At 46.1% G+C, this 26,084-nt stretch overlaps 1 protein-coding gene across 4 annotated transcripts in view; it reads left to right on the forward strand.

Moving 5' to 3' along the window:
* PGAP6 (post-GPI attachment to proteins 6) overlaps positions 1 to 26,084 on the forward strand; it is a 960,879-nt gene that overhangs the window by 133,060 nt on the left and 801,735 nt on the right. For all 4 annotated transcript variants that reach the window (XM_069210651.1, XM_069210654.1, XM_069210653.1 and 1 more), the window contains exon 4: positions 3,281 to 3,414. In XM_069210651.1, the coding sequence (XP_069066752.1) occupies positions 3,281 to 3,414 (134 nt within the window). The remainder of the gene's footprint in view (positions 1 to 3,280; positions 3,415 to 26,084) is intronic.

Below are 26,084 nucleotides of genomic sequence, written 5' to 3' on the forward strand. Positions count from 1 at the left end.
TAGAGTTTTTATTCAACATTTCAGCTTTGCAGGGTATTCTGGGTAAGAAAACTTTGGGGAATCCACACAAGTCACACCTCTGTGGACTCCCCTGAATGTCTAGTTTCTAGAAATGTTTGGGTTTAGTGTGTTTCTCTATATGGCCGCCGAACCCAGGTCCAAAAACACAGGTGCCTGCCTTACAAAAACAGTTTGTTTTGCGAGAGATAATTTTGATGTCTCCACAATACGATTTGGGCGGTGGAATTTGGGGCTGAACTAAATTGGGGAGCTCCCAAGAGAGCACTCTCTCTCGCTTTCTCTCTCTCTCTCGGCTTGCCGCCGCATTTACCTGCTCTCTGGGTTGGGCTAACCCACTATTACCCAGTTGCACAGACTGCTTGCGAAGGGACAGCAGGACTGTCCTCATCACCTCCCTCTTAATGTACTGGAAGAGGAGTAATCGAATGGGGCTCCTCTGACTGAAAAATCACTCCCAGAGTCTGCGCCATTGTCCTATCCCTCAGATGCTGTCTCAGTATCTGATGTCTCAGTCTCTGATCCTATGTCAGAGCTGTCCTCTATAACCCGAGTGCCGGCAGCAGTCATCCATCAAGATGCCATCTCTGCTATTGGCTAAAGTGTTGCTCTAAAACACTAGCCTTCGTAGACAGTCACAAAATCGATGGTGTGTGTGAGATACGTGCAACAGTAGAGGACACCTTACCTGCGCTTCTTCCCTCAATCAGCACGTTCTTTCAAGACACTCAAAAAACACCTTGTCACATACCATTCATCACAGTCTTTAGCACCTCCTGCGCCCAGTCCAACAATCATTATTGGTGCTCCCACTACCTCCTCCTGGGATTCCGTCATTACCACCCAGCAAAAGTGCCCTTCATCTCTCCATAGCCGCCCGCACATACATTTTATTTGTATTATAGCGCAGGTAATGGCTGACTTTACTAATGTACTCAGCTATTGACATAAAATACAGATTTGCTCTTTGCAGTAGGCATATAAACCTTCTGCGCTTCTTTATGGCACTAAAACTGCCACTAGACAAAAGCCTGATCATTCCGTAGCAGAAACATAATCACAATACTTACTTGACTTTTTTATTGCTGCCTAAAAGCTACAGGTGAAATGTGTCAGTTGAAGTATGTGCATTGCTTTGAAGACGCAAGCTGCAACTGCAAGACAACTGGTGGCAAATCTATATATATATAAATATATATAAATATATATATATATATATATATCACTTTTATATGTGGGTCTGGTTTTCCTGGGGGCCGATCACAGCCCCCAGGGAAACCACACACATATTGACAAAAGTGATATATATATACATATATATATATTTTTTTTTGTTGTATGGTTTCCTTGGGGGCCGAAATGGCCCCCAGGGAAACCCTACAACAACAAAAAAAAAAATTGCCCCCACAGGGAGTCACCCTGCCCACGGGCGACCCCCTGCATTTATTTTATTTATTTTGTTTGAGAAAAAAAAAATGTTGCCCCTGGGGGCGGGCGCGATCGGGGGCCCGGAAACACTTTCAGGAAGGCCTCGTAAGACGCACCCGAGGATTTATTAACCCCCTCCCTGGTGTCGGCCACTGGTCGTGACCCGCACCAGGGAGGTAGTGCGGGCGTCGGCCAGTGGCCGACGCCCGCAATGAAGGGTTAAGAGCCAACTCCACCAGTGCTGACTCTGCCACTGGTTTGTTGGCACGTGAAGTACCTGTCCTGGACATCTGTCAGGCAGTGAAATGGGCATCACTGCATACATTAATGAAGCAGTGCTGCTTTGACAGCCAGATCTCATGGGAAGGGAGTTTCGTCCATTCAGTACTGCAAGACTTTGTGATCTGAGCCCACTCCGCAGACCCTCAACCTTGGAAGGAACTGCTTTTGTATCTATTCTAAAGGTGAGGAGTTTGTGTCACTTCAGGGGTATAATAAAACCAAATCAGAGCCGTAAGGGCCACCTAACAAGGCACAGAAAATGTCTGCATCCAGTCTGGCACCTGGGGATCATTATTGAAGGTAAGTAACTTTTTCAACACTGCATTGCAGTGACTGTTTGCATGCACTTGTGTGTGCCGGAAAGATGAGAACTAGCTGTCACTCCAACATAACCCTACCATACCATGACACACAAAAAGGACAGATACCACCATCAATACAGACTTTGGTCAGAACATAGACTTTACCGTCCAAATCAAATCACCCAAACCCATCAAGAGAATTAAAGGGTTGGTCAGGAGATGGTAGGCACTTCATTCATCCTCTCCCTTAGTTGCATAGAAAGCAGAATGTTGTAGTTAAAAACTGATCTCTGTGCTATTGTTTAGAACCGGTTAGAATAGTAGGGGAGTGTTAGGATCCACCCATCACCCTCACCCACAGCCCCCCCACCACACACACACACACACTGTTACGTAAAAAAAGCTAAACAAAATCTACCACCAACATCGTGATGGGTCATCCTGCATATCAGCAACTGTTTTAAAGTTATACCTTGGCCCTTTGTGATACTTGGACCTATTTTTGTGGGCTGTGGAGGGCTTATTTAGGTGATGAACACAGAGTGGAATTGAGCAGTGACTCTCCGTGAAATCAATGTATGGAAGAGAGAAAAGAGAGACTGGCTACTTAGCCAGCATTGCCGCTGTGAACACTGGGAGAAACTGAAACACCGTTTTGAATGGAACTCTTTAAGCACAACTCGTAGCTGCACTCCTCTTGGAGTGAGGTTATAGTGTCTGCACTAAAAAAGCTTTGTGAATGTAGCTTAAGTTGGTGCATTGTCACAGAACCCCCTTCCCTTGAAAGTTCAATGGAAGTGAGAAAATAAAGGTTAGAAGGGAAAAGTGCAGTGGCATTTATAACAATTGGTTCCTGTGGCGTCTTGGCAGTGCATAACACGCGTGATGAATACCGGAAAATTGATTCATGGGGATGTTTGTGGAGCTCTGTCCAAAGGTCACAGACATAAAAAACATGCCCACAATGTTGTAATTGATCCTGAAACTTGATATATAGTGCGTGGGGACTCTGTCCTCAGGCAAGAGGATGTTTGTGCTGTCAGGGAAAAAAAGGTAGAGTGGTCTCCCAGATAAAAGTAAACAAGGGTGAGGAAATGTTGTTGAAAATAACAATGTATATTTACTTGACTCATTAGCAAATTATTTGCTATGCTGTATAAACCATAATGGTAAAGGAAATTGACTACTTGAAAGTATAAAACAAACAAAAATGAAGTCTGTCACTGTAAAATATATTTTTCTACCTGTAGGGCTTCTCAAGCATGTGCGCCTACATCTTTCAACCTGATATGTTTTTGCTGCGTGTCATGAATGCTGCTATCCTGGAGCCAAATACTACAATGCGACTGAGCATTACCTCACCAATCAAGCCGATGCATCTAAAGTAAGTGAGTAGCATTCAATCAGGCTAACTTGAAGACTCACCTGGGAGGAGTTTGTACCTGGGAAAGTGTGGAAGTGTTGAGACAAGGATGCCAGAATTGTTTTGTACATTTACAATGTAACAGTTCTGCAATCTATTTGTAAGATAATGAATGTCTTAAACATTCTATTTATTATATTTTATTTAGTTATATTCATAGTCCTGATTGACATTGGTGGATGCTTCTGGGCACTCTGGGGTAGGGAGTGAGAGAGAAGAAGGGGTGAGGGTACTGGGAGGTGGGTGGTGGGAGTGAGGATGTTGCTCAGTTTGATTAAAAATAAAAGACCGGAACCAATTCGAAGCTGAATCCTTATTTCTTCATATGGTCTCGAGCCGTCAGAGGAGGGCATGGTGGTTTATTGTTTCAAGGTTGCTCTTAAGTCATGAAGGGGTTTATTCATAAGCAGTTACTTCTTAATGTTCATTAAGATAGCATCAGTTCTACTAAAAAGAGTGACTGAAAGTTGCTGAGTATAATATTTGATTGAAAGTGGTCGGATGGATGGGATGTCATGTAGGGCATAAGGTTGTTGGTGCAGAGGGCCATTTGATATCCTCTCCTCATTTTCTCATCCTGACTTGCTAGGTTTTCCTGTACATGCCAGTCATGTCACAAATCACCTGGCTTTTGTTATACATGTTTTTGTCCAGGCTTACCACTACCGTCCCCAGGTCAAGGCCATGCCATGGTTAATGTTTGCTCACAGCAGGTTTTACATGCACCCATGTGTGGATAACTGCTGGCTCTCCATGTAGTCTGTCATAAGCCCCCCGACTTTTTCAATGAAATGCGATGTGTGCAAGTGGTGCTTGGTATACCTTATAGGTGGGGTAATGCTCAGCCCCCTCCCCATTCTGTATATATCCTCTTAGATTGTATGGTGCTGCATATGTTTTATTGTTAGTCAGGGAATCTTTGTCTCCTCTCCCTGTCTGTCCTTCTGTACTGCCACCACACCCCTGCAGAAGCAATTGTAATCTAAGTGAACGTGCTTTGTTTGAAATAACATCCACTTGAATAAAGCAGAAGTCTCATCTCCTCTGGAGCAAACGTATTCTACCCAGGCAGATGCTGTCATGACCGAGGCATGGAAGGCGCTGTCCATTGTGATGATACCCAATCCTGAGAGTGATGGCATTTTGGCATTTAAGCCCACAGAGTCACAGTGGCTCACGAATTGAGACCAACCCTGGCCACAGTGCTGGAGGTTCCCATGTAAGCTGAGTGATTTGGGAGAATATGTTTCAGAAGCTTTAAGTTTCGGTCATTGAAAACCAAGTACCTCGTACAATAGGATTGTCCAGTCTTTGAATTGGCAAAAACCCCAGCTTAGTCTGTTGTTTTGGTGACAATGCTGTCCCAGGTAGGCAAGCTGAGAAAGTGGTCTTTCAGTGAGGCACGCTTATTCCAACTTAATTATGGCCAACAGCAGTCTCCACTTCTGCACAGATTTGAACACTGTGCTTCAGTTCTACTGAACTATGCAGCGGAAAAAGTGCTGATAGAAGATCAGCATGGGAATGGACGATGCTGAGCAGAAACTGCTAATGCCCAAGGATCTTATTGACACAGCTGCTTTGCCTGTGAACATTGATCTGGTCATGCTGCTGCATGGAAGCTGACGTTGGAGGCACAGGATGAAGTCAGCAGCCCCTTGCCAATCCTTTTTCTTGGTTGCAGTCAACAAAGATCTTCCTATCTTTTAAGGCCAAGTAGTCCTTTCTACCCAGCACTAGCTACATCTTCCTCTTCATTTGGGGACCAAGTGGGCAAAGATAAGACTCAGTGGGGCAGAACAAGACTGCTGTGTGTGCCAAGGCCTAAAAGTCCCAGTGAACCTCTTGTGAACCACATATCCTCTGTAGCACCATTTTAGAAAGCATGCATCTCGTTTGTGAGAGTTTTTTGTAATTTTTTTATTCACTACCACCACTGGACCAAGATATACAAGAATCAGTCCTCTAATTGGTCAAGAAATTGGTTTACAGATTCTACAACCACACCTGTCTAAAATGGCAAGGCAAGAATGTATACAGGAGGTCAGAAACTCTGCCAAAATGTAGGACTGTATGACATGGAAGAGGCTGCCTCATCGCTCGGACTCCCTGCCCCACGACTGCTGCTGAAGGGGGTTGTGGCTGCCTGCATCATCCTGACACTGCACGCATGATAAGCGCCCTACATCCTTCCACGGCACAGGATGACAAGGAAGAGGCTGCCTCATCATTGGGACTCCCTGTCCCACGACTGCAGCTGAAGGGTGGCGTGGCTGTCTGCATCACCCCCACACTGCATGTTTGATAAGCGCCCTACCTCCTCCTGTGGCGTGGGACAACAAGGAAGAGGCTGCCTCATCACTGAGACTCCCTGTCCCACAACTGCATGCTTTGCTGCCTCCATCAACTGCGTGCTTGATAAGCTTCCTATTTCATCCCATTGCACGGTACAACAAGGAAGAGGATGCCTCAGCATTGGGACTCCCTGTCCCACAACTGTACGACTGCTGCAGAAGGGGGGCATAGCTGTCTACATCATCTCTATGTGCTTTAAAAGCACCCTACATCCACCCACGGCACAGAACATGCAGAGGCCGTGCCCGAGCAAAGCCCGGGCCAAGGGCAGCCCAGTCTTAAGCCCATCAGAGCCAGGATAGGGTCACCCCCTTTGGTCTTACCTTTTGGCGCACCTGTACAAGTAAATCCTTTGTATTTAACAGATTTAAGGTAAACCATATTTCCTTCCTTGGATTTTGGCTTTTTACTTGATTTGTGAGCCTTGTGCGAGTCTCTCTAGCCCTTAGGAAGGAAGATCCCTGTGGCTCCCCGTGCAAACTGGACTCTCCCTTGTGCGAGACTACTGCCTCAGGATGTATCAGTTTAGCTTTGCGTAGACTCTGACTGTGATTCTGGACTTTGATCATTCTGCACATGGAGTGGGGTCTTGAACCCACCGTGTGGATTGCACTGGATTCATGTTGTACTGGTCCTGCTTATTGTTATTTTTGACTTGTGTATTTTTGGTGTCCTTGGGGTGAATACTGCCCCCTCTTGCCATTTTGTGATTTTTCTCGGGAGCTGGGTATTGAGCTCATTTGTGTTGTATTATGGGTAGCAGGAAATCCGTCTGTCCCACAGGAGTGGTGGCCTCACGGGGGTCACAAGATTGCCCTTCCATCATTTCCTATCTGACCTCAGCTGTGGGAGCCTTAAATGATCCAAGTTTGTCTGCGGAAAAAGAGTTAGGATTGTGCGGTAACCAGCTCCCTGACCAACGAAGGTCCCTAATATCACCCAAGCTCACGAGAGTGGACATATTCAGGTGGTTTCTCCTTCTATTGCTCAAGGTCATAAGGGGGTTATAGCAGCGGATATCCATCATGACCCCTGTTTGTCCCCGCCTGAATCTATACAGCTGGTGAATAAAAAGAAAGAAAGGGACATGGGTACAAAAAAAGACCTACGTGGCGTGAAAGCAAATATGTTAGTAGAGGTCTTGGTCCCCAAGAGAATTTTGTCCCAGATCAGTAAAGAGAATCTGTCTATTCTGTCAGCTGGTGTAATATTGAGTGTTGAAACCCCTGTTGACTAACTGTTTTTGTAAAATGAAATCTCTTATGAAGGATGTTGTAGGTTCCCTTACTAGGAAAATGTCTCTGATTGAAGTAAGATTGGTGAAGATCAACTCCGAGAGCCATATTAATATAGGTCCCAAAGGCTCCCCTATATCTCTCATGAGGGAGAGCCTAATCTTTTGGTGCACGAACAAATGTGGGTGGCAGGGTAACAGTCTTCTTCTTCTTGCTTTCCCTGCACCCCTCCTAGATTGGGGAGCGATCATGGAAGTTGGGCAGTTAGTCATCAACAATTGTCTCCACCAAGGATCATCGGTCCCAGCTTTCCAAATTATGTGAGATCTATACAGTCACAATTACAGCCAGGTCATAGTGCACAGGGTCCTGTGCTCTCAAGTGACATTACAGCTGATAATATTAACCAGTTGGATTGTGATGCACTCCCCCTAACAGGCCAACGATCCCTAGATACAGACCGTATTTGCCACCTGAATCAACTCCGTTGGTTGCAATTTTTACTTGGTTGTCATCGCTGGGAGAGGGAGCAAGAGAGTCTGTTTATGATCTGAAGAATAAAGTTGGACATTTTTGCAATACTCAGTGAAGGATTGGGGTCCACTTAGCCAAACATATTATAATGGTCAGAATAACGGAGTGGGTTGGGATGAGGGAATAAACATTGGAGGGTGACTGCAATATTGTTAATTTTGATCAGCCATATTGAGGCAGTTTCTTGGTCATGCTGCTCAGAACAACCCCCTTTTACCTTCCCCAGTGCTCAGCTCCTAGGTTTTGTCAGTTGACAGTTTTTTCCAAATTGAATTCCAGTGTGCGGGGGAATTATGTATCTGATGAAGACTACAGGGTTCAAATCATGCCATGTCTTTCAGAAATAGATGTCACTAATAGACCTCTATGCTGTGTACCTGTGATGTTTGGGCTCTGGGCACAACTTCTAGTCATGTGAAAAATGTGCCCTCATCAAACCTTGGAAATCTTACAAATTTAACCAGACCTGCAGGTCCAGGGAGTTAAATGATCTACTTTACCTAACTCTAGTGCGCTTGACCATAAACTGGTCTCAAATTGTGGAATCCAAGGCAAATATTTCATTTCACTGAGTCATCTTTTTCTTCATTATCACATATGAAAATACATTTAAATATGTGAATTCAGCATGTCTTCTGTACAAAAAAAAAATGTGTTTGATTTCATTGACTAAACTTTAGCTTCCTGTATAATAAGAATCGATCCTACATGTAGGGTCCAGACAACTCCCCTGACTACTAATAGCATTGTCATGAGATTTGGGCAGGAATGTTTCTCACTTCATGTTTTAAAACACTTACTTTTAATAAATATATTACTAAAGATATGTCTGATAGCATGCTGTCATTTACAGACAACACATTTTCCTTTGAAATGTCCATAAACATCCCCAGTGACCAGCAGTTTTACGGAAAAAACCCCATTGTGTGCAAAAGATAATGGGGGTGATTCCGATAGAGGCGGGCGGCGGTAACCGCCATATGGCCACTCCGCGGTCGAAAGACCGCGGAGGCCATTCAGGCTTTCCCGCTGGGCTGGCGGGCGACCGCCAGGAGGCCGCCCGCCAGCCCAGCGGGAAACCCCTCCCCACGAGGAAGCCGGCTCCGAATGGAGCCGGCGGAGTGGGTATGTGCGACGGGTGCAGTTTGCACCCGTCGCGTATTTCAGTGTCTGCATCGCAGACACTGAAATACACAGTGGGGCCCTCTTACGGGGGCCCCTGCAGTGCCCATGCCATTGGCATGGGCACTGCAGGGGCCCCCAGGGCCCCGCGGCACCCCCTACCGCCATCCTGTTCCTGGCGGGCGAACTGCCAGGAACAGGATGGCGGTAGGGGGTGTCAGAATCCCCAATGGCGGCGCAGCAAGCTGCGCCGCCATGGGGGATTCCAAGGGCAGCGGAAAACCGGCGGGAGACCGCCGGTTTTCCTTGTCTGACCGCGGCCAAACCGCCGCGGTCAGAATGCCCTGCGGGGCACCGCCGGTCTGTCGGCGGTGCTCCCGCCGACCCTGGCCCCGGCGGTCTGAGACCGCCGGGGTCAGAATGACCCCCAATGTGTGGAAATTGGGCTTCAGTAATTATGTATCATTTGCACATCACCAAGTAAAGTGTCTTGATTTGTTTTGATTCTATTAAGATATTTGTTTTCATCACACTTCAGAGTTACAACAAATGTGCTTTCCTAACTGTTGATATAGTTTAAAATATTTGACAGTTTATTTGCAAGCTTTTTACATGATGTCAGGTTTTTTGTCTAACACACATCATTTCATTTCACACTCCATGTATGCAGCACGATTGTCAGACAGTTCACTTTACTAAATTGTCTAACTCTGCAGTCTAAGAATGAAAAGTAACACCTATTCTTTGCCAGTTCAAGCTCTTTCACCAGAACCAGCCAGTAGACCCTAAAAGTAGGTCACCCTAGTAAAACCGGCCTCACCATACAAGTGGGTGAGTAGATTTGTTGAGGCCTGCTCATGGATCTGAAGACTAAATGGAACCGTCAAGCAAAGCTGTCCGTCGCGGTACATCATTAGAAGTCACGGACCTCATGTAAGTCCTGGTCCAAGTCAAGGGCACAGACCCATTTCCTCTCTTGAGGATAGTCCTGCTACTGTCTGTTTAATGAGAAACCACCAGGGCTCCCCAACCCCCCTCCCCCCACATGTCCTCACACCCAATCTCTTAAGGAGAAGCTGATTCCAGAACTAGTCCTGATGTGCCCTGTATTCCTTGGGCCACTGGTGACACTACAGCATGGCTAGGCCCTTGAGGCCATGCAACATATATTTGCCACTCTTCCGACTCCCTCTGGTACGCCATCAGGCCTCCAATCAGGGGACCATTGGCAGCTCCACCGAAGGCACATCTGAGCTCTTCGGACCTACCTTGGGTTGCACACCAACTTATGCCAACTTCTACTCCTGCTCCAAGAACGCCTTTGGTCTCTCTTTTGTTGATGTTGGTACTGACTTTGCTGGCACCAGAGGGGATTCAAGTGCTGACACTGTCCAAACACAAGCCATCTCTGTCTCGATCCAGACCAAGGTCACACTTCGACTCCACTGCAGGCACCTGGTCTCTGTACAGTCTTGCTCAGATAATACACTCCCACTGGAGGCCCCATTTTTTTGGTTCTGATTCTGGTCAGAGTTTGCAACCAGCTGAAGATGTAAATGGGGATGATTTATCCCCACATTATGATGGTGATGACAGTTTATAAATGAACTTACAGGAGGCCAGTGGGCTGGCTCAACACTTTCCCTGATACAGGGTTGATTTCTTCCTTTGGACCTCCAACAAAAAAGTGTTTTTATTGCTGTTATAATTAGACGAACAGCTGCTGTTCCGGACCTACTGCTGCCTTCTTTTGTAGAAAAGCCAAAAGTCCTTACCCCGGCCAAGCACTAGCTGACATCCTTATGGACATTTGTTCTAAGCCTTGCTCTTGCCTACTGGTGAGTAGGCAGGTTGGTAAATGCCACAGACTGGCAACATGTTATTCTTATACAGCAGCCTACTCCTGAGAGTTGGGTGGGCCAGGCTTCCAAGGTGGCTCGTTATCCATTCACCAAGACCCCTCCATACAAGTAGTCTAAAAGGATCGAAGTGTTGAGCAAACAAATGTTCTCTTCCACCACTCTAGCTTTGAGATTGGTCTGTGGTCTGTCTATTAGGCGATTATAAGCATGCCCTCTGAAACATGGCCAGCTAGATCTTGCCCGGTGTCCTGGTTGAGTGGTTTGAGACCAGGAAGCCCTAAATTCCAAGGGCCAGGATGCAACCAAATATGTGATTCTTGATGGTCTGGATACTGCTGATTGCATGGTGAGCAGCAGGCATTATTGTAGTTCTATTTTGCCATGCATGGATATGAACCATAGTCTTTTCTAGAGATGTGCAGGCATCCCTTATGCCTCTGCCTATTGGTGGTTTCCGCCTTTTTAGCGTCAAGGTTGATTCCCCCCACAAACACTTTAAGCAAATTAGGGCCACAGCGCTTTCCTTGGGCCTTTCTACTCCTTCCAGACAATTCCCTCATTGGTACAGTTCATTCAGTTTTACCTTTCCAAGGCTACTCCAGGGTGTTGGTGTATGGACAGCCCCATGACTCCAGACCCATGCCTTTTATGCCTGTGAACTAGGATCAAGTAAATATCCTACAGGTCACCATGGGCACCATTCTTCTAATTTCCCCTCCCCTTTGGCATCAGCCCCCAAGTTTGACATTGACAGAGCATAATCAACCTTCGGAAGGCAGGATCGAACATTTTCTCCAAGGGTGGCACTCTCTCACATACAAGAGATGGGCCCTCCAATTAGAGTCTAACAGTGCTATGCCTTTCCATTCTTTTCTGATCCACCGCAGCCGCCGCCCACAGTAGAGCACCTTTCAGAGGAGGACCTATCTATCCATCTTATTTCAAGAGGTGCGAGCTGTACAGTCCAAAGGGGCGATAAAGAGGTTTCCAGATTTGGAAATAGGGATGGGTTTTTAATCCTGCTTTTTCCTTGTGCTGAAGGAGGATAGAAGCCTTCATCTTGTTCTAGAGCTTTGCTCTTTCCTGAGGAAGGAGTATTTCAAAATGTTCACACTAGCACAGCTTCTGTCTGCCCTCTGTCTGTTCGGCTGGATGGTATCCTTGGTCCTTTATGAGTTCGGCTGGATGGTATCCTTGGTCCTTTATGACACGTACTTTTATGTTCCTGACCTGCAGTCCTATAGACCTGCAGTTCAGGGTTGGCCAGGAGCATTTCCGGTTTGCTTTTCTCCCCTTAACTGTGTGCCTGGGTGTTCCCGAAAGTGATGGTTGTAGTCATTGCACTGATGTGCCACTGCTGAATTTGAGAGGTCATCTGCAACACAGGGATCTTTTCTCCGGCAGAAACTCTGCTCCACAGCAGTCTTTTGGAGTGGTGGGCCATTCACCTGGCTTTGAAGGCCTTCATGCCCTCCATCAAGGCAAAGGTGGTACAGCATCTCATAGACAACACCACTGTGTAATATTGCAACAAAAAGGGTGGAGTAGGGTCCTGTGCCAGGAGACGCTGCTCCTTGGGAGTTGGCTGGAGCACCATAGCATTTCCCTGATCGAGAACAACACAGTGGGATCTTTAAATGCCAGGTCAGATAAACTCTGCTTCCAGATCCTGGCGGATCACAAATGGCGGCTTCATCCTTGGTGGCGCAGCGCATCTTCCAACAGTAGGGAGAGCCACAGCTGGACCTTTAAACACTATAGAATGTCAAAACTTCTGCCTGTTGGAGTTCCCTAAAAAGCTCTGTAGGAGATGCATTCTGGCTAAAGTGGAGTCTCTGCCTCTCGTGCCAGAGCTCTGAAGATCAGGAAATGACTAATCCCAAATCATCCTAGTGAATCCAGGCTGGGGCAGGAGAGTGTGGTACCTGGACCTTCAGTGCCTGAGCTCTTGTTCTCTGATCAGGCTATCGCTTAGGGAGGATATTTTGTCACAACAGGAGGACAGGATTCTGCACCAAACCTGTTCAATCTGCCTCTCCATGTGTGGAGATTGAGGAGCAACAGCAGTTGACTGCATTCATCGTACCACCTGTGGTTGTCAATGCCATTGTTGTCTCCCTGCAAAGTCCATTTAGGCTTGATGCTGTGACAAATTTGTGGCCTGCTGTGAAGTCTGCAACACAGATGCCCTACAAGCCAAACTGTTGGATGTTTTATGTTGGCTGACTCTTTGGCCTAGCAGGATCTTACAGTGGGCACTAATAAAGGATATTTGTTGGGCCTTTCAGCCTTTTGGGCTTTTGCTGGACCAACTGCACTTGTTCAAGCCACCTATTGTGATGCAGTTCATTGAAGACTTGACACATGCTCCCTCCCAAACAATTTGTGAAGCCACAAGTAGATCTTAATATTGCCCGCCTACCCCCCTCCACCCCCACTACAACTCAGTTGGCCTGAGAAGGGCCTGTTCTTAACAACTATCAGTCTGCAGTGTGGGCAACTTCACAAATTACTACTGCTTTTAAAGCCAATTCCGATAGGAAGGTTGTTTTGCACAATTGGTCCTGCAGAGTTTTTTTAATTTTGTCTACTCCACAGACTCCCCAACTATTCTGAAGGTGAGGGATCTGTGGTTAGAAGAACCCATCAGAAGAACATTGTTTCTGGTGGATACTCTTTTTATCTAACTACAGGTTCCTCACTACCCTCCTAACTCCCCATTCTGTGGAGAGAAATTAGAGATCTGTGCACTGGTAACTCCAATTGTTCATGCTTCGTGTCCAAGAGCGGGGAAAGAGTCAATAAAGAAACTGATGTGGATGTGCTGGTGAAGCGCTTACATCCAACTCCACTCCATCACTTTTTAAAAAAGAAATGTTTATTGTAACCCGAGAGAATGAATACATAAAGTTACCACCAACATACAGAAGACAAATATATGCATAGTTGTCCAAATTCATACACTGATAATCTCTGCCACGGATTCCTTCCGTACTACCAACTGCTTAGATCTGATCCATTTACCCAGTACCCCCCAGATAGCTTGCCATTTCCGCCTCCCTTCCCTCCCTTTGCGTTCATACAATGAGTGTTCTAGTTGATATACTGAGAAGAGACAATCTAACCAAGATTGAGCCGGGGGGTTGCTGATCAAGCCACGCAGAAGCAATACAGAGTCGATATATAGCCATAGAGACAAAGATAAACTTAGAAATCCCTGGCCCAGCTACATCAGATACCCCAAATATTACAACCCCGGAAGTTAATTCCAAATTTTGCTTGGTTACTTCACTTAAAAAGTGCCCGATACTCTGCCTCAAAGCTTCTAACTTTATACATGTGACAAGCATGTGAGTTAGGTCGGTGCCAAATAGCTGACATCTTGGACAGTGTGTCCCCTCTGTCCTACCCCACTTAGCTATTTTCCCTGGGGTGAAGTATAAATCAAAAACAGGTTTGTAGTACTGTGCCTGAAGTGCTGCAGAGATCAGAATACTGCGCCCCAATCTGAATGACTCATAAAATTCTACCTCTCTGATACCTAGTTGAGCTTCCCATTTCTTACAGTATTTCTCCACATGCCCTTGTTGCCCATCATTCAATCTGACATACACTGTCCTTATAGTAATCCTTACTCTGGTTACCATTATCTCCATGTTCTGCATTCCTGCTCTTATCTCATAACCGAGCTTACAGAACCTCTCTGGAATGCACTTCTGAGTTTAAAGAAGACATTTATTGTTATTATTACTTCACTGCAAGGTTCTTGAGAGGCGAAATTAGTAGATTGGAAGCACACGTTCAAAAGTAGTCGCAGCAATGAAAGCAAAATATATCAAAGTACTTCTCAGTTGCAATGTACACAGCAAATACGTGATTATATTATAGCATAACTTCAAAGCAAAGCATAAAAGTCAAAATTCATCACCGTAGGGCCTATAGCTCAGCTTCATCTTTCTGGGTTCTGCAAGTTGATGACTCCGGTCAACTGTGAGAAAGAGATCTACCCAAACAGGAGACAGGCAACTGACGTCTATGTTCCTGTCTGAAGTCAAGCAGATTCAATGTACCCCTGCTGTAGCCCAGAGTCATCCTTAAAAGCAAACTACGTGTGAGAACAGAAGAAACTTGGAGAGTGGCCAATTCTCCTGAGCTCCCTCGCTCTCAGACTGGATTGCGAGGTAAACACAAAATCTACGAGCTCTTATCAGCTAAGGTCTGCTGTGAACAGCACTGCTTGGTCTACCATGTGGAAAAACACAGCTTGGAAAAAACACAGCTCATCTGCAATGTCTCAACTGCAATGTCTAACCCCACGTTAAAGCCAATAGGCAGCTAACCTAAATATCAAATGTAATGTCTAATGTCCTGTCAAAGCCAATAGGCAGCTAAACTGAATACAGAATGTAATGGCTAATGCCATGTCAAAGCCAATAGGCAGCTAAACTGAATGTCTAATGCCATGTCAAAGCCAATAGGCAGCTAAACTGAACACAACATGTAATGTGCTACTGGTGAACATTGAGCAACTAATATGCGCAGTGGTGAAAGCCAAAGTCATTGGTCAAGCACAATTAATAGCATCACACTCCATCAATGGGCATTTAGCAAACCCTGCTGCCCCCCCTCCCCCCTGTTTTCCCATGCATAAAGTCTCTGATTTGTCAATATTTAAAAAAATCCCATTTGCTCCAGACCAAATTCTCCCGAAAGTTCTCAAATGTGTCTATCGTGGATCCTGCAAAAAGATCTCCTAACCTTTGTACCACCTGACGGCTCCATTTCACCATGCCATTATACCTAAATATCTTGGGAAGAGATGGATTATTTGCGATCAGGGTGTACCGTTTAAATCCACAGAGTCCCATTCTTTTCCGCAGGGATTCCCAGCATTTAAACGCAGCCTCTAAAACCTTAAATCTCGTCTTCTTATAATAGCTAGGTTCTATAAATGTCAGCAGCGCCACCAGCCGAATGCCCAATTAACAGTTCATAAATATCCGGGACATAACCTTCACCTCTCAAAGATCCTCTGCTATCAAACAGAGGGCGCATGAACTGTAGCGCAGCCGCCAGCTGATATAATTTAAAATTTGGCAAGGACCAGCCACTCTTTCCCTTGATAATGTCGTATATCTGCTAGCCTACCAAATAAATCTCATCACGAGTTGTTCCAGCATATTAAACCAGGATTTCCCAAACTCCAACGGGATAGCTCGAAATAGGTATAAGACTTTGGGGAGAAACATCACCTTAACCATCTTACACCGCCCCATGATTGACAAATGCAGGTTGTTCCATCTATCAAAGTTATATTTGGCTTTTTTAATAATCGGTATTAAATTAAACTGAACAGTCTGCTCCACATTAGGTCTAATTTCAATCCCTAGTTAAACTGCATGATCGATCCTACGAGTAACTGTTGTAACACCATTCTTGTTTACCACTATCTGGGTCTTGTCTTTATTAAGTGAGTAACCAGATGCCATCCCAAATCTACATGCCGCCTCTTCAATTTCTTAAGAGCCATATCTGGGTTAGCAGTAACAACTGCAACATCGTCGGCATATGCTAATATCTTCGTATCCCAGCCAAAGCGAGTCACCGGCTGAATTGCTGCATTCTTTTCTAGTAGTCGTAAAAATGGGTCTATAAATAATGCAAATAACAGGGGTGAGCATGGGCATCCCTGTCTTGTACTACGTTCAATTTGTATCTCATTAGAAAAGCCACCAGGCATTTGAATGTGAGCACTTGGCTGCTTATATAAGGCCTTGACTGCAGTGATAAAACTGCTTCCCAATCTATATTCCCCTAGTGTTTTCCACATAAATTCCCAATCAACCCTATCAAATGCTTTTTCAGCGTCCAGCAAAATCATTGCCATAGGCTCCTTCGCAACATGAGTGGCATCAAACAAAGCAATAACTCTTCTAATATGATCTGTTGTACCCATCCCTGGAACAAACCCATGCTGATTCTGAGTCACTAGATTACAAAAATCAGATGACAAGTGAGTCGCATATATTTCAGAATAGATCTTCGCATCACTATTCATAAGTGTAATAGGTCTATACGCACCCAAAGGATCTTTACCCTTCTTCAAGAACACCACTATATTCGCAGTACCCCAGGACGGAGGAGGATTGCCCCCTTGCTGTACTTGGATGAACAGTTCTAACATCGCTGGGAGCAGCAATGTCTTAAAATGCTTATATAGTTCAAGCGGGATACCGTCCGTCCCTACAGCCTTCCCACTTGGCAGTTCTCGCACCGCCCCTTCTAATTCCTCAATAGTACCCTCCTTTCCTAATTCCTCCTGTTCTTCAGGGGTGAGCCTACCACTCGTTGTCTCACTTAACCAACCATAACCGGCCTGCACCGCACCCACAGGGGTGCCCTTGTATAACTCTGCATAATATTCCCAAACAGCTTCCCTAATTCGGTCGGGATCTGTGACTACCTTCCCCAGCCTATTTTTGATCTCCGAGATCGAGCCAGATATGGCCCTCTGACGTGCCCGTCCCGCTAATAAATGACCCACCTTCTCACTATATTCATAGCCCTCCTTACGCCTTGCCAGATATTTTTCTGCTGCGCTTTCCACTGAGTGATTGCCTATTAGCATTTTAGCTATCGCTATCTGCTGTAGTGCATTTTACACATCCAAACCACCCTCAACCACCATGATAAGTTGTTTTTCTGCATCGTGGAGCTTTGTAAATAATTCTAGGGTCTGGTCTGCAGCTTGTTTCTGGCGCCTAATACTAAAGCTGAGTGTTTTCCCCCCCCCCTTATACCTGCTTTTACTGTATCCCACACAATATTGCCTGCGGCGGACCCCCTATTCAATTCCAGTAACTCCCTTAGCCATGTTTTCATATGTTGCACACATGCAGGATTGTTCAGCAACCCTCTCTCAAATGTCCAGCTCCTCCCATAGCTCCAGCCACCCATAGTCTTAATCTCCAGAAGTAGAGGGTTATGATCTGACATAAACCGTGGATATAGTTCCATTGCTGCCCCCTCCAAAAATTCTGGTGAGATAAAAAAAATAATCTAACCGGGTCAATTTCCTATGAGGAGCTGAGAAATATGTATATCCTGGATCCGGCCCCTTCAGTGCGGGCCATGCATCTACCAATCCTACTTCCTCTTGCAGATTCCTAATGGCCTGGAATACTCTGGGTTTGCGCCCCATGTAGCTTTTACTTTCAACATCCATTAGATTTTGTAGACCATCCCATGACCCATTAAAATTAAAATCCTCACAGATATTATATGAGGCTGGCCATACTGCTGGTTCCACTGAAATATAATCTAGTAAAGACGGGTCGTCATATACAGCACCATATAACGAACATAGCGTGAGACTCGTTTGGCCCACCTGACACTCTATTAACTCCCACCTCCCAAGCTGATCCACCCTACGTCGAGTAACCTTGCATTTAGTATTGCTTGCTAGGATAGCTACCCCTTGTGTTTTAACATTTTGCTCAGTACACACCAGCAGCTGCAACCCAAGAGACTCCAGCATAGCTTTATCAGAGTATTCTATATGGGTTTCTTGCAGACAATAAATATCCGCTTTCAATATTTTTCAAATCTTCAGCCACTTTCCTTCTCTTACGGGGATTATTTAAACCACATATATTAACAGATGCTATCCGAAATACTGCCATTTATAACCTTCAATCAGATTTCCCCTCAAAATCAGCCTGTACAATTATAACCTCTCCGTCCTTATAGCAGCCCCTATAATCTATTGTCTCAGCCTTCCCACCTAAGCCACCGGACATTAAACCAGCGCTCACCATGTAACAACACTTCCCCTGCATTCTCTCAGGTAAAAACTTTTCTTTTTTTGACCCACCTAAAAGCCCTTCAATCTCAACCTCCCCTCCAATCCTTGTTCCCCTTCTTCCCCCAACCTCTACTCTTGAACTTACTCCTCCCCTTTTATCCCCCCTACCTAGCAACAAACACCCCCGCCCTCCCCTATCCCCCCACCCCCCATCCCTAGGAGCAATCAGACCGCCACTGGTCTGAATGATGATGACCCCCGGATGTCTGCCGTGGATCCACTCTGGACTGCCGGACTCCCTGCATACATGATTACCCCTATCATCATTACAACTGTAGAGCTTGCAGACTCTACTCCAATTCCTGCCCATACAGTACTCTCAGTTCCATCAGATATTCCCTTGCTTGAATCTCAGACGTGAATATTTTGGATTTCCCATTAACCACTGTCTTCAGCCGTGCTGGGGCCAGCAGAAAAGCTTCTCCTCCCCTATCCTGAAAAGGCTTGATCAACTGTCGCAGCCTTCACCTTTGCTCCACGGTAACATTGCAATAATCCGGTCGAGTGAAAAAGGAGACATTATCCACACGGCGTGGAGCATCCGGATAAGATTTTTCAAAAATGGCCTGTCTTAGCAAATAATTACCAAAAAAAAAACAATATAGCGCTGGGGTGCTTAGATTCCATATAACGATCTCTCACATGCCTAGCTATTGGGAATCTATGGGCTCTTTGAACCTCCATCTCCCAATCCCATCTTGTAAGCTCTGGAAATGCATTCCACAGAAGCTTAATCATATATGACCTGATATCATTGCCCTCCACGCCTTCTTCTATACCCAGAAATCGCAAGTTATTTCTCCTCTGTCAATTCTCATGATCTTCAAGCTTCCACATAATGTCTGTTAGTTGCCCTTCATATGTTTCAGCCTGTTCTTTCAATGCCTCCACCTCTACTTCCACAGCAGCAGTCCTGTTCTCCATTGCATTTCGTTTTTCTTCAATTTCTGTACAGATTCTTGCGACTTTATGGACCGTACCCTGTAATTGCTTGGTGGCAATCCGGGCCCTCCTTCTCTCTGCCTGTGTCTCTACTTGGAGCTCCCTTATCGTGTCGTATATCATCTGGAGCATTTTCGCATCTGTGCTGGTTGCATCAGTACTTGGGACCAGACCATCCTCACCCCCGTCAGCCTTGGGTAGCTAGTCAAACTTAGACTCTCTCTCCAATCCCGTCTATCCAGTTCTTGAGTAGTCCCATTTGAGTGCCCTGGTGCTCTGTACTGAAAGCTCTGCTCTACCGATTGAGCCTGATCGTGATTTAATACACCTACCTCTCTGTGGTCGCACTGTGGGACATACTTCTGATGATACACTCTCAGACTCTGATGATGTGCTGCCCTCTGCTATGCTCTGATTACAGCCACTGCTGATAGCTTCAGAATCTTCAGTTAACGAATAATATGTATCTCCACCGTCCGTGGACCAATCTAGGAGCTTTTTACCTCTACCAGTTTTTCCGACTTCCACTTCAGAGATTTTGCCTTTGCCATTGCCATCACCTCCTGCCAGTTTTAATCCTTCCCCCTCCATGGAGCGGAGTTCGGGAGGCTTAACGGCTAAGCCATGGATACCCTGAGCGGCCTGAGTAGCTTGTATAGACTTATCCAGTTGAGGCTGCATGGTATCACTGATGGATGCCCTGGCACAATCCACTCCATCACTTTCAGGGTAGAACAGTGGTAACATAGAGATGCACAATGCCACCTAGCGGCGTGTGAGAGCACTGCTGTGAAAACTTCCAAATTCAGTCTAGCACCTGGGGAATATTCTAAAGGTTATGAATCTGCATTTAGATATAGTATCCACCAGCAAGAGTGTTAACCAAAGGTAAATGATATTTTCATCATTACTACCCCTGCTACTACCTGTCCTGAATGATCTTCATGGAAATTCATGGTGGGAAACTAACATTACCCTTACAGGACAGTGCCATTTGAGCTTACTGCCACGCTCATGCCTTTACAGAGATACTGGCTTTAAGGTGGTCTTCGTGCTTCAGCAAAGGTTTCACTGCTACCCAATCTTAAGTGCCTTTTCCACTAAAGCTTGATACTAAGGAGGGTGTAGAGTCTGCATGGGCAATAGCATTAAAGATCGTATTCAATCCTTGGTACCCAGGTAAGTGCAAAACGTTATTTCCCCTTAAATAATTCCGTTCTTATTAGGGATCTTGAAGTCCAACTTCTCAAAGGCCTTCCTCTTCTAGAGAGAGTAGCTAAGACCCATCAGCCAAAGAGTGAGTCATTTCTTTTTTTAAATATTCATTTATTTATAATAATCAAAAAAAAAAATTATTAAGTTCACAGAGCTTAACAAAGAAACCCCCCACAGCCCCACCACGACCACATTGTATTCTATGTTGTACATACAGAAGTGAGTCAGACTACCTCGTTACAGTACATCTTATGGAATGTCTGATATAACTGTCTTCTTTTGGCTGGGAGCACAAGAACAGTATTATCTGCCGATTTCCTGCAACACAGGGAACAGGCAGTAAAAAAATGTCTTAAGAGGCAGCCCATCTAGGGAAAGTGAATCATTTCTTAACTATTGAGACTAACCGCCTACTGATTCAAGAGGCTTCTGGGACTGCAGACATCCTGCGTGGGTGTGTTTCCCCACACGGGCTCCACCTGAAGTCTCTGCATTTAGATCTGGCAAAGTTCTGGGTTCCTCTGTGACAATACAAGTTGAAACTCATTCTGTGCCACCATCATTGGTAGCAACCTTAGAATGTTGTGGCCATGCTCCCATCCCCTTGGTGGATTGTTATTTTTGCAGCTCATGATCGGCACCAATACCGCAGAGTACAGGTTAGGTTTTGCACTTTTCAGTGATCTCTACATTATTGCCTCCTAAGGAAGATCAAATATGCCTGGCACATAACCTTATGTGGCCTGAAATCTAAGGTTGTGCTGGTTCACACAGACCACACCTGCTTTACATCGGGAAACAAGAAGCATCCATTCCGCACAAGTCTCTCAGCCAGCTGTAGCTCTGTTGCCAAGAGCAAAGCTTCAAGTCATGTTTCTGGCAGTCTCAAAAATTGAGGGAATTGTTAACACCAGAGCCAAATAACATAGGCAGTTGTCTCAAATGATCAAACAAATGGTAGAGTCTCCATGGGGTCCTGAACCTACCTTCCATCATATCTCTGTCTTGACCTCCGTAGACTAATTTTTAGTCTGCCTTAACACCAAGTGTGATCCCATTGTACCTTAATTGGCAGTGAGCCCAGTTCTCTGGGTTGCATAACAGTAAGCTGGGAGGGGTGCTGGTGTACGCCCTTCCCTTTTTATTGATTTATTTATTTTTGTGTTTTAATATAGTGCCGACACACTAGAGATCCCACAGCAAGATGGCTGCACTTTAGTGCATCTCCGCCGCCGTGAGCTATAATCCAACAGTCATCCTGCCAACCGGCATAAGATTACACCATTTAATGCTGATCCTAGGATAAGAAGACCCCCCTCCCCATCGTACTGGGCCAGCAAATTAAACCAGAACTCATGTGAAATTCAACGATGTTACATAAACCTGCTGACCCACGTGGACAACTGCCATACTGAAAATGGCACCCGCATGAAATACCGTAGAGGCTTCTGCTGATACTCCGCGATCCTGAGGCTGCAGTGGTGGATGTTGCAGCAGAAATGTAGATCCTCGCCCCTACTGTGAGAACTGCCCCCGATATCTGTGGGACGAGGTGCTGCAGCGCACGCACATTGACGCTGCTTGAGCCATTGCGACTGCTGGTGAAGGAACGATTAAACGTGGCCCATCACCCACATGCCTGTTGCCGTTAAACTGCCCCCGATCGGGGGCTTCGCTAGTGATACAGTGGGCACAGACCAGCCACTGGCCTGAAGGGAAGGACTCGCCAGTGTGGGGCTGTGGTGGTCGGACCTTCTGTGCTGCGGGAAGAGACAAGCATCGGCGCAAGAGGCCTAGGACGGAAGATAGGCCCTGTCTCCTCCTGTGCACCCTGGGAGTCAGGGGTCTGTGGGAGCTGCCATCATTCAACCTCAGCTTATGTCCATTGCTGGCATGTCCTTTTTGCAGTGCATTACCTGTGTGGCGCTTTGGTCACCGATGTGGCCCCCCTGCAACACCACTGTATCAGATTGATCACCTGTGGAACGCCTGTGTCACTCTGGGCCCACAGAAACATAAACCTTCATTTGGCATGCAGATTGACTTTATGACAATCCTTTGCTAGACGACCCCGAATTGGTAATGGGTAAGGAAATACCTCACTGCTAGGGCACCAACTATTTTAAGACTTCCCCCCCATCCTGTAGCATACAAGTTAAGCATCTGCATCACTGCTGTGCACCCCCCCCACCCCCCCGCATCCTCAATCGCAGACACTCATATGTGTGGTCCCCCGGCCTGTGCGGCGGGATGCCACTGTTGTTCCAATCCTGCACAGCAAGTTAGAATGCACTGTGAAGCTGCTTGGAGGGCGCACGGTAAGTGAAACACCTTCCTAACTTTGCTCCTAACAACCAAACCTTGGCTGAGGTCAGACCTGCTGCCACCCCACAGCTCCTGCTGCGCCCAATGGGGAACGGGGACAGAACCCAGATGCAACTCCAGTTTGAAGCACATCTAACCAACTGGTCTCCACAGACAACCATTGGGGATCAAGAAAAGGACGCGCCGAGTCAGAATCCACCAGCTCTTGAAGCCACAATCCTCGCCATGCAACAAAGCTTACAATCCATTGATGGTAAAATAGACACCTTGAACATGCGCATGGACAGTTTACCTTCCAAGCTAGACAAACAGACGGTGCAATTAACAACGGTGGAATAGCCCATCTCAGCGCCTGAAGATGACCTACAAGCAACTAACATGAAGTTCCTCTACATGGAAAAAATACTGGTGGTGATACAGGGTAAAAATGAGGATTTGGAGGCATGTTACTGCCATAACAATTAACGCATCATGGGAATTCCAGAGTCAACAAAAACTAGCAAGTTGGAACTCTATGTAGAAACTATACTAAAAGACATTGTTGGCCCTGACAACCTATCAAACTTGCTGGTGGTGGAAATGGTGCATAGAGCCTAGCTCCAGCACCCGCCCCAAACCCCCCCCCCCCAACCCCCACCCACCGATGACCCCCTCGCACCCCCTCTTACCCCCAATCATAGCCAAGCTCCTGAACTATCACAGCACAGTGCTCTGAATGTTGCAAGAAAAAAAAGATGTAAACTATCAGGGAAATAGTGTGGCCTTCTATCCTGACTTTACAGGGGCAGTGTGCAGGCAGCCCACAGAGAATTCCTCCCTATTAAAAAGAAACTACAAAAGGAAGAAATACCTTATGCAATGCTGTTTCTGGCCCACCTGTGTGTAGAGCATCAGGGAACTACAAATGCTTTCTCCACGCCCAAAGCAGCCATAGACTTCATCAAAAAGCTTCTCTGACGCTGCTGTGACCAACCAGACACTAAAGGGGACACCGAATAAGAATAGGCAAATGGCAATTGGAACATGTTAAAGTTAGATTTTCTGTTATACCTCACATTGCATACCTGGATAGGGGATGTTTGAAACATGGAGCATGATGATGACATAGGGATCCAGGTGAGAAGGGCGTATGCTAGGGCTGAACCATACCCCCGCCCTAGAACTGAGAACTACTCTACCCCCTGCCTGGTCTGCCGATACTTAAACCCTGACATATATATAGACAGATACAGATAGACACCCACCCACGCACGCACACACACACACATATGCACCTTCACACACATACACACACATACACTTGCCTGGCTCAGTGCCTTCTGTACACAGACCTAACCTGCCGGTAGTCTTTGAGTCTCCCAGCTTCCTCGTCCATCGGATTTGTTACTGGGATGCTAGCGGCCCCCTACAGGGCACAACCCACATAATTGTACGCTGTTTTGCACCGGCACATGCCATTGACTGTTACTTTTTATGTCTCTGTAGGTACTTCTTGTTTTTTTGTTTTGGGAACGTCTTTAGCATAATTGGGATGCTGAAGTGGGAGGTTGGAAGGGTTATTATGTTCAGCTTTTGTTGCCACCGACGCCTTACTACTCACAACTACCATTTCAGCCACCATCCAACACATCACAAGCAGTACAATTTTGCTAGCATTTACACTAAACGCCTATGGCCCAATCACCTGAACATGTATCCCTACTCACATGAAATGTATTGGCTCTTAACCCCTGTAAAGTACGACAGGTGTTAGCTTACCTATATAGACATCACATACAAATTGCTTTCCTTCAAGAGGCACACGTGGCACGTCACTATAAACACACAGTAGGCGCTTGTTGGCTGGTGGCACGTCGGGACTCTTCCTACTCCTCATACTCTAGAGGAGCAATGATCTTAATAAAAAAGATGTACCATTCACAATCACTCACACAGACTGATGACTAAGGTAGATATGCAATAATGCAGGGAAACCTATGTTACACATTGGTGACAATAGTGAACAAAGACTGTTCTAACACCAATGACCCTATTCTATACTCTGCTTTGGAACAGGCTACACACACTGTCTGCCGTCCACTGGGGTGGTGACCATAACACATATCCAGACTCGATACAGGAAAGATTTGACAGGCATGGCAGGCCAAGGTTTATATGCCAGGGCGTGGAGGAATAGTGGCCATCCGGAGGTTGAGGAACCCTGACACACAGGCTGGTACGTTTATGTCTACGGTGACCGGGGAAGTGGGCACCTGGAGTTAGATATCAAACATCTCACTAAAACACTATCGGACCAGGCACTGGTCTAGTTGCAGGTATCCATCCCCACACACATCCAGATACGATTTACGTGGCGCTTTCAATCCGTGGCTCTGCTAGGACAATTCTACAGAGAGAACTTACGTTCGGCAATAGTAGACAGTTTTGAAAAAAGCACTGGCTCAACAGAGTGAGTGGACACCCTTTGGGAAGCAGTCAAAATCCAATCCGGGGTGGGTGGTATGCAGGCTGGCATATTGCGCGACATACGCACGCAATTGCATACGATTGAAAACACGTTAAAAGCTCTGGGACCGAAGTACCGGCACTCACCCCGGCCGGGCACTGTCACAGCTTTCAGGGAGCACATACACTATAATGACATGGTAGAAAGTGTATCACAGTATCTCTCCCGACATCATGTGGCGAGAGCATACAAGGAGGAGGCCGCCCGGGCTGCCTCCTAGCCACCCAGTTAAAGTCCACCAGCACCCAACACCAAATTGTCAAATTTACTGACCCTGCAGGGAAAGACCTATTTAGCACACCAGCTATTCTAGCTGCATTTGGATTTCCACACACATTTATACACCACTAAGGAATCCGCGGCAGACCCAGACATTGCTAAATACATGAGTGATATCGCCCTGATGTGGCTATTCCAAGGGCAACGTGAATAACTAGTGCGACCCATAACAGAAGGAAAAGTAAATAAGGCCATATGCCTACTTCCCAGTAGGAAGGCGCTGGGCCAAGACGGCTTGTCGAGCGAATTTTATAAAGAATATGTGGCGCTACTAATGCCGCCGCTACATGCTTTGTATAGCAATGCACACCATAGATGAGTGTTCCCCTCTTCTCTGCATGACGCCCTAATCATCACAATACTAAAGCCAAACAACCTGGATATTGTGAATC

The sequence above is a fragment of the Pleurodeles waltl genome, chromosome 10, assembly GCF_031143425.1.
Source record: "Pleurodeles waltl isolate 20211129_DDA chromosome 10, aPleWal1.hap1.20221129, whole genome shotgun sequence".
Classification (NCBI taxonomy): Eukaryota; Metazoa; Chordata; class Amphibia; order Caudata; family Salamandridae; genus Pleurodeles; species Pleurodeles waltl.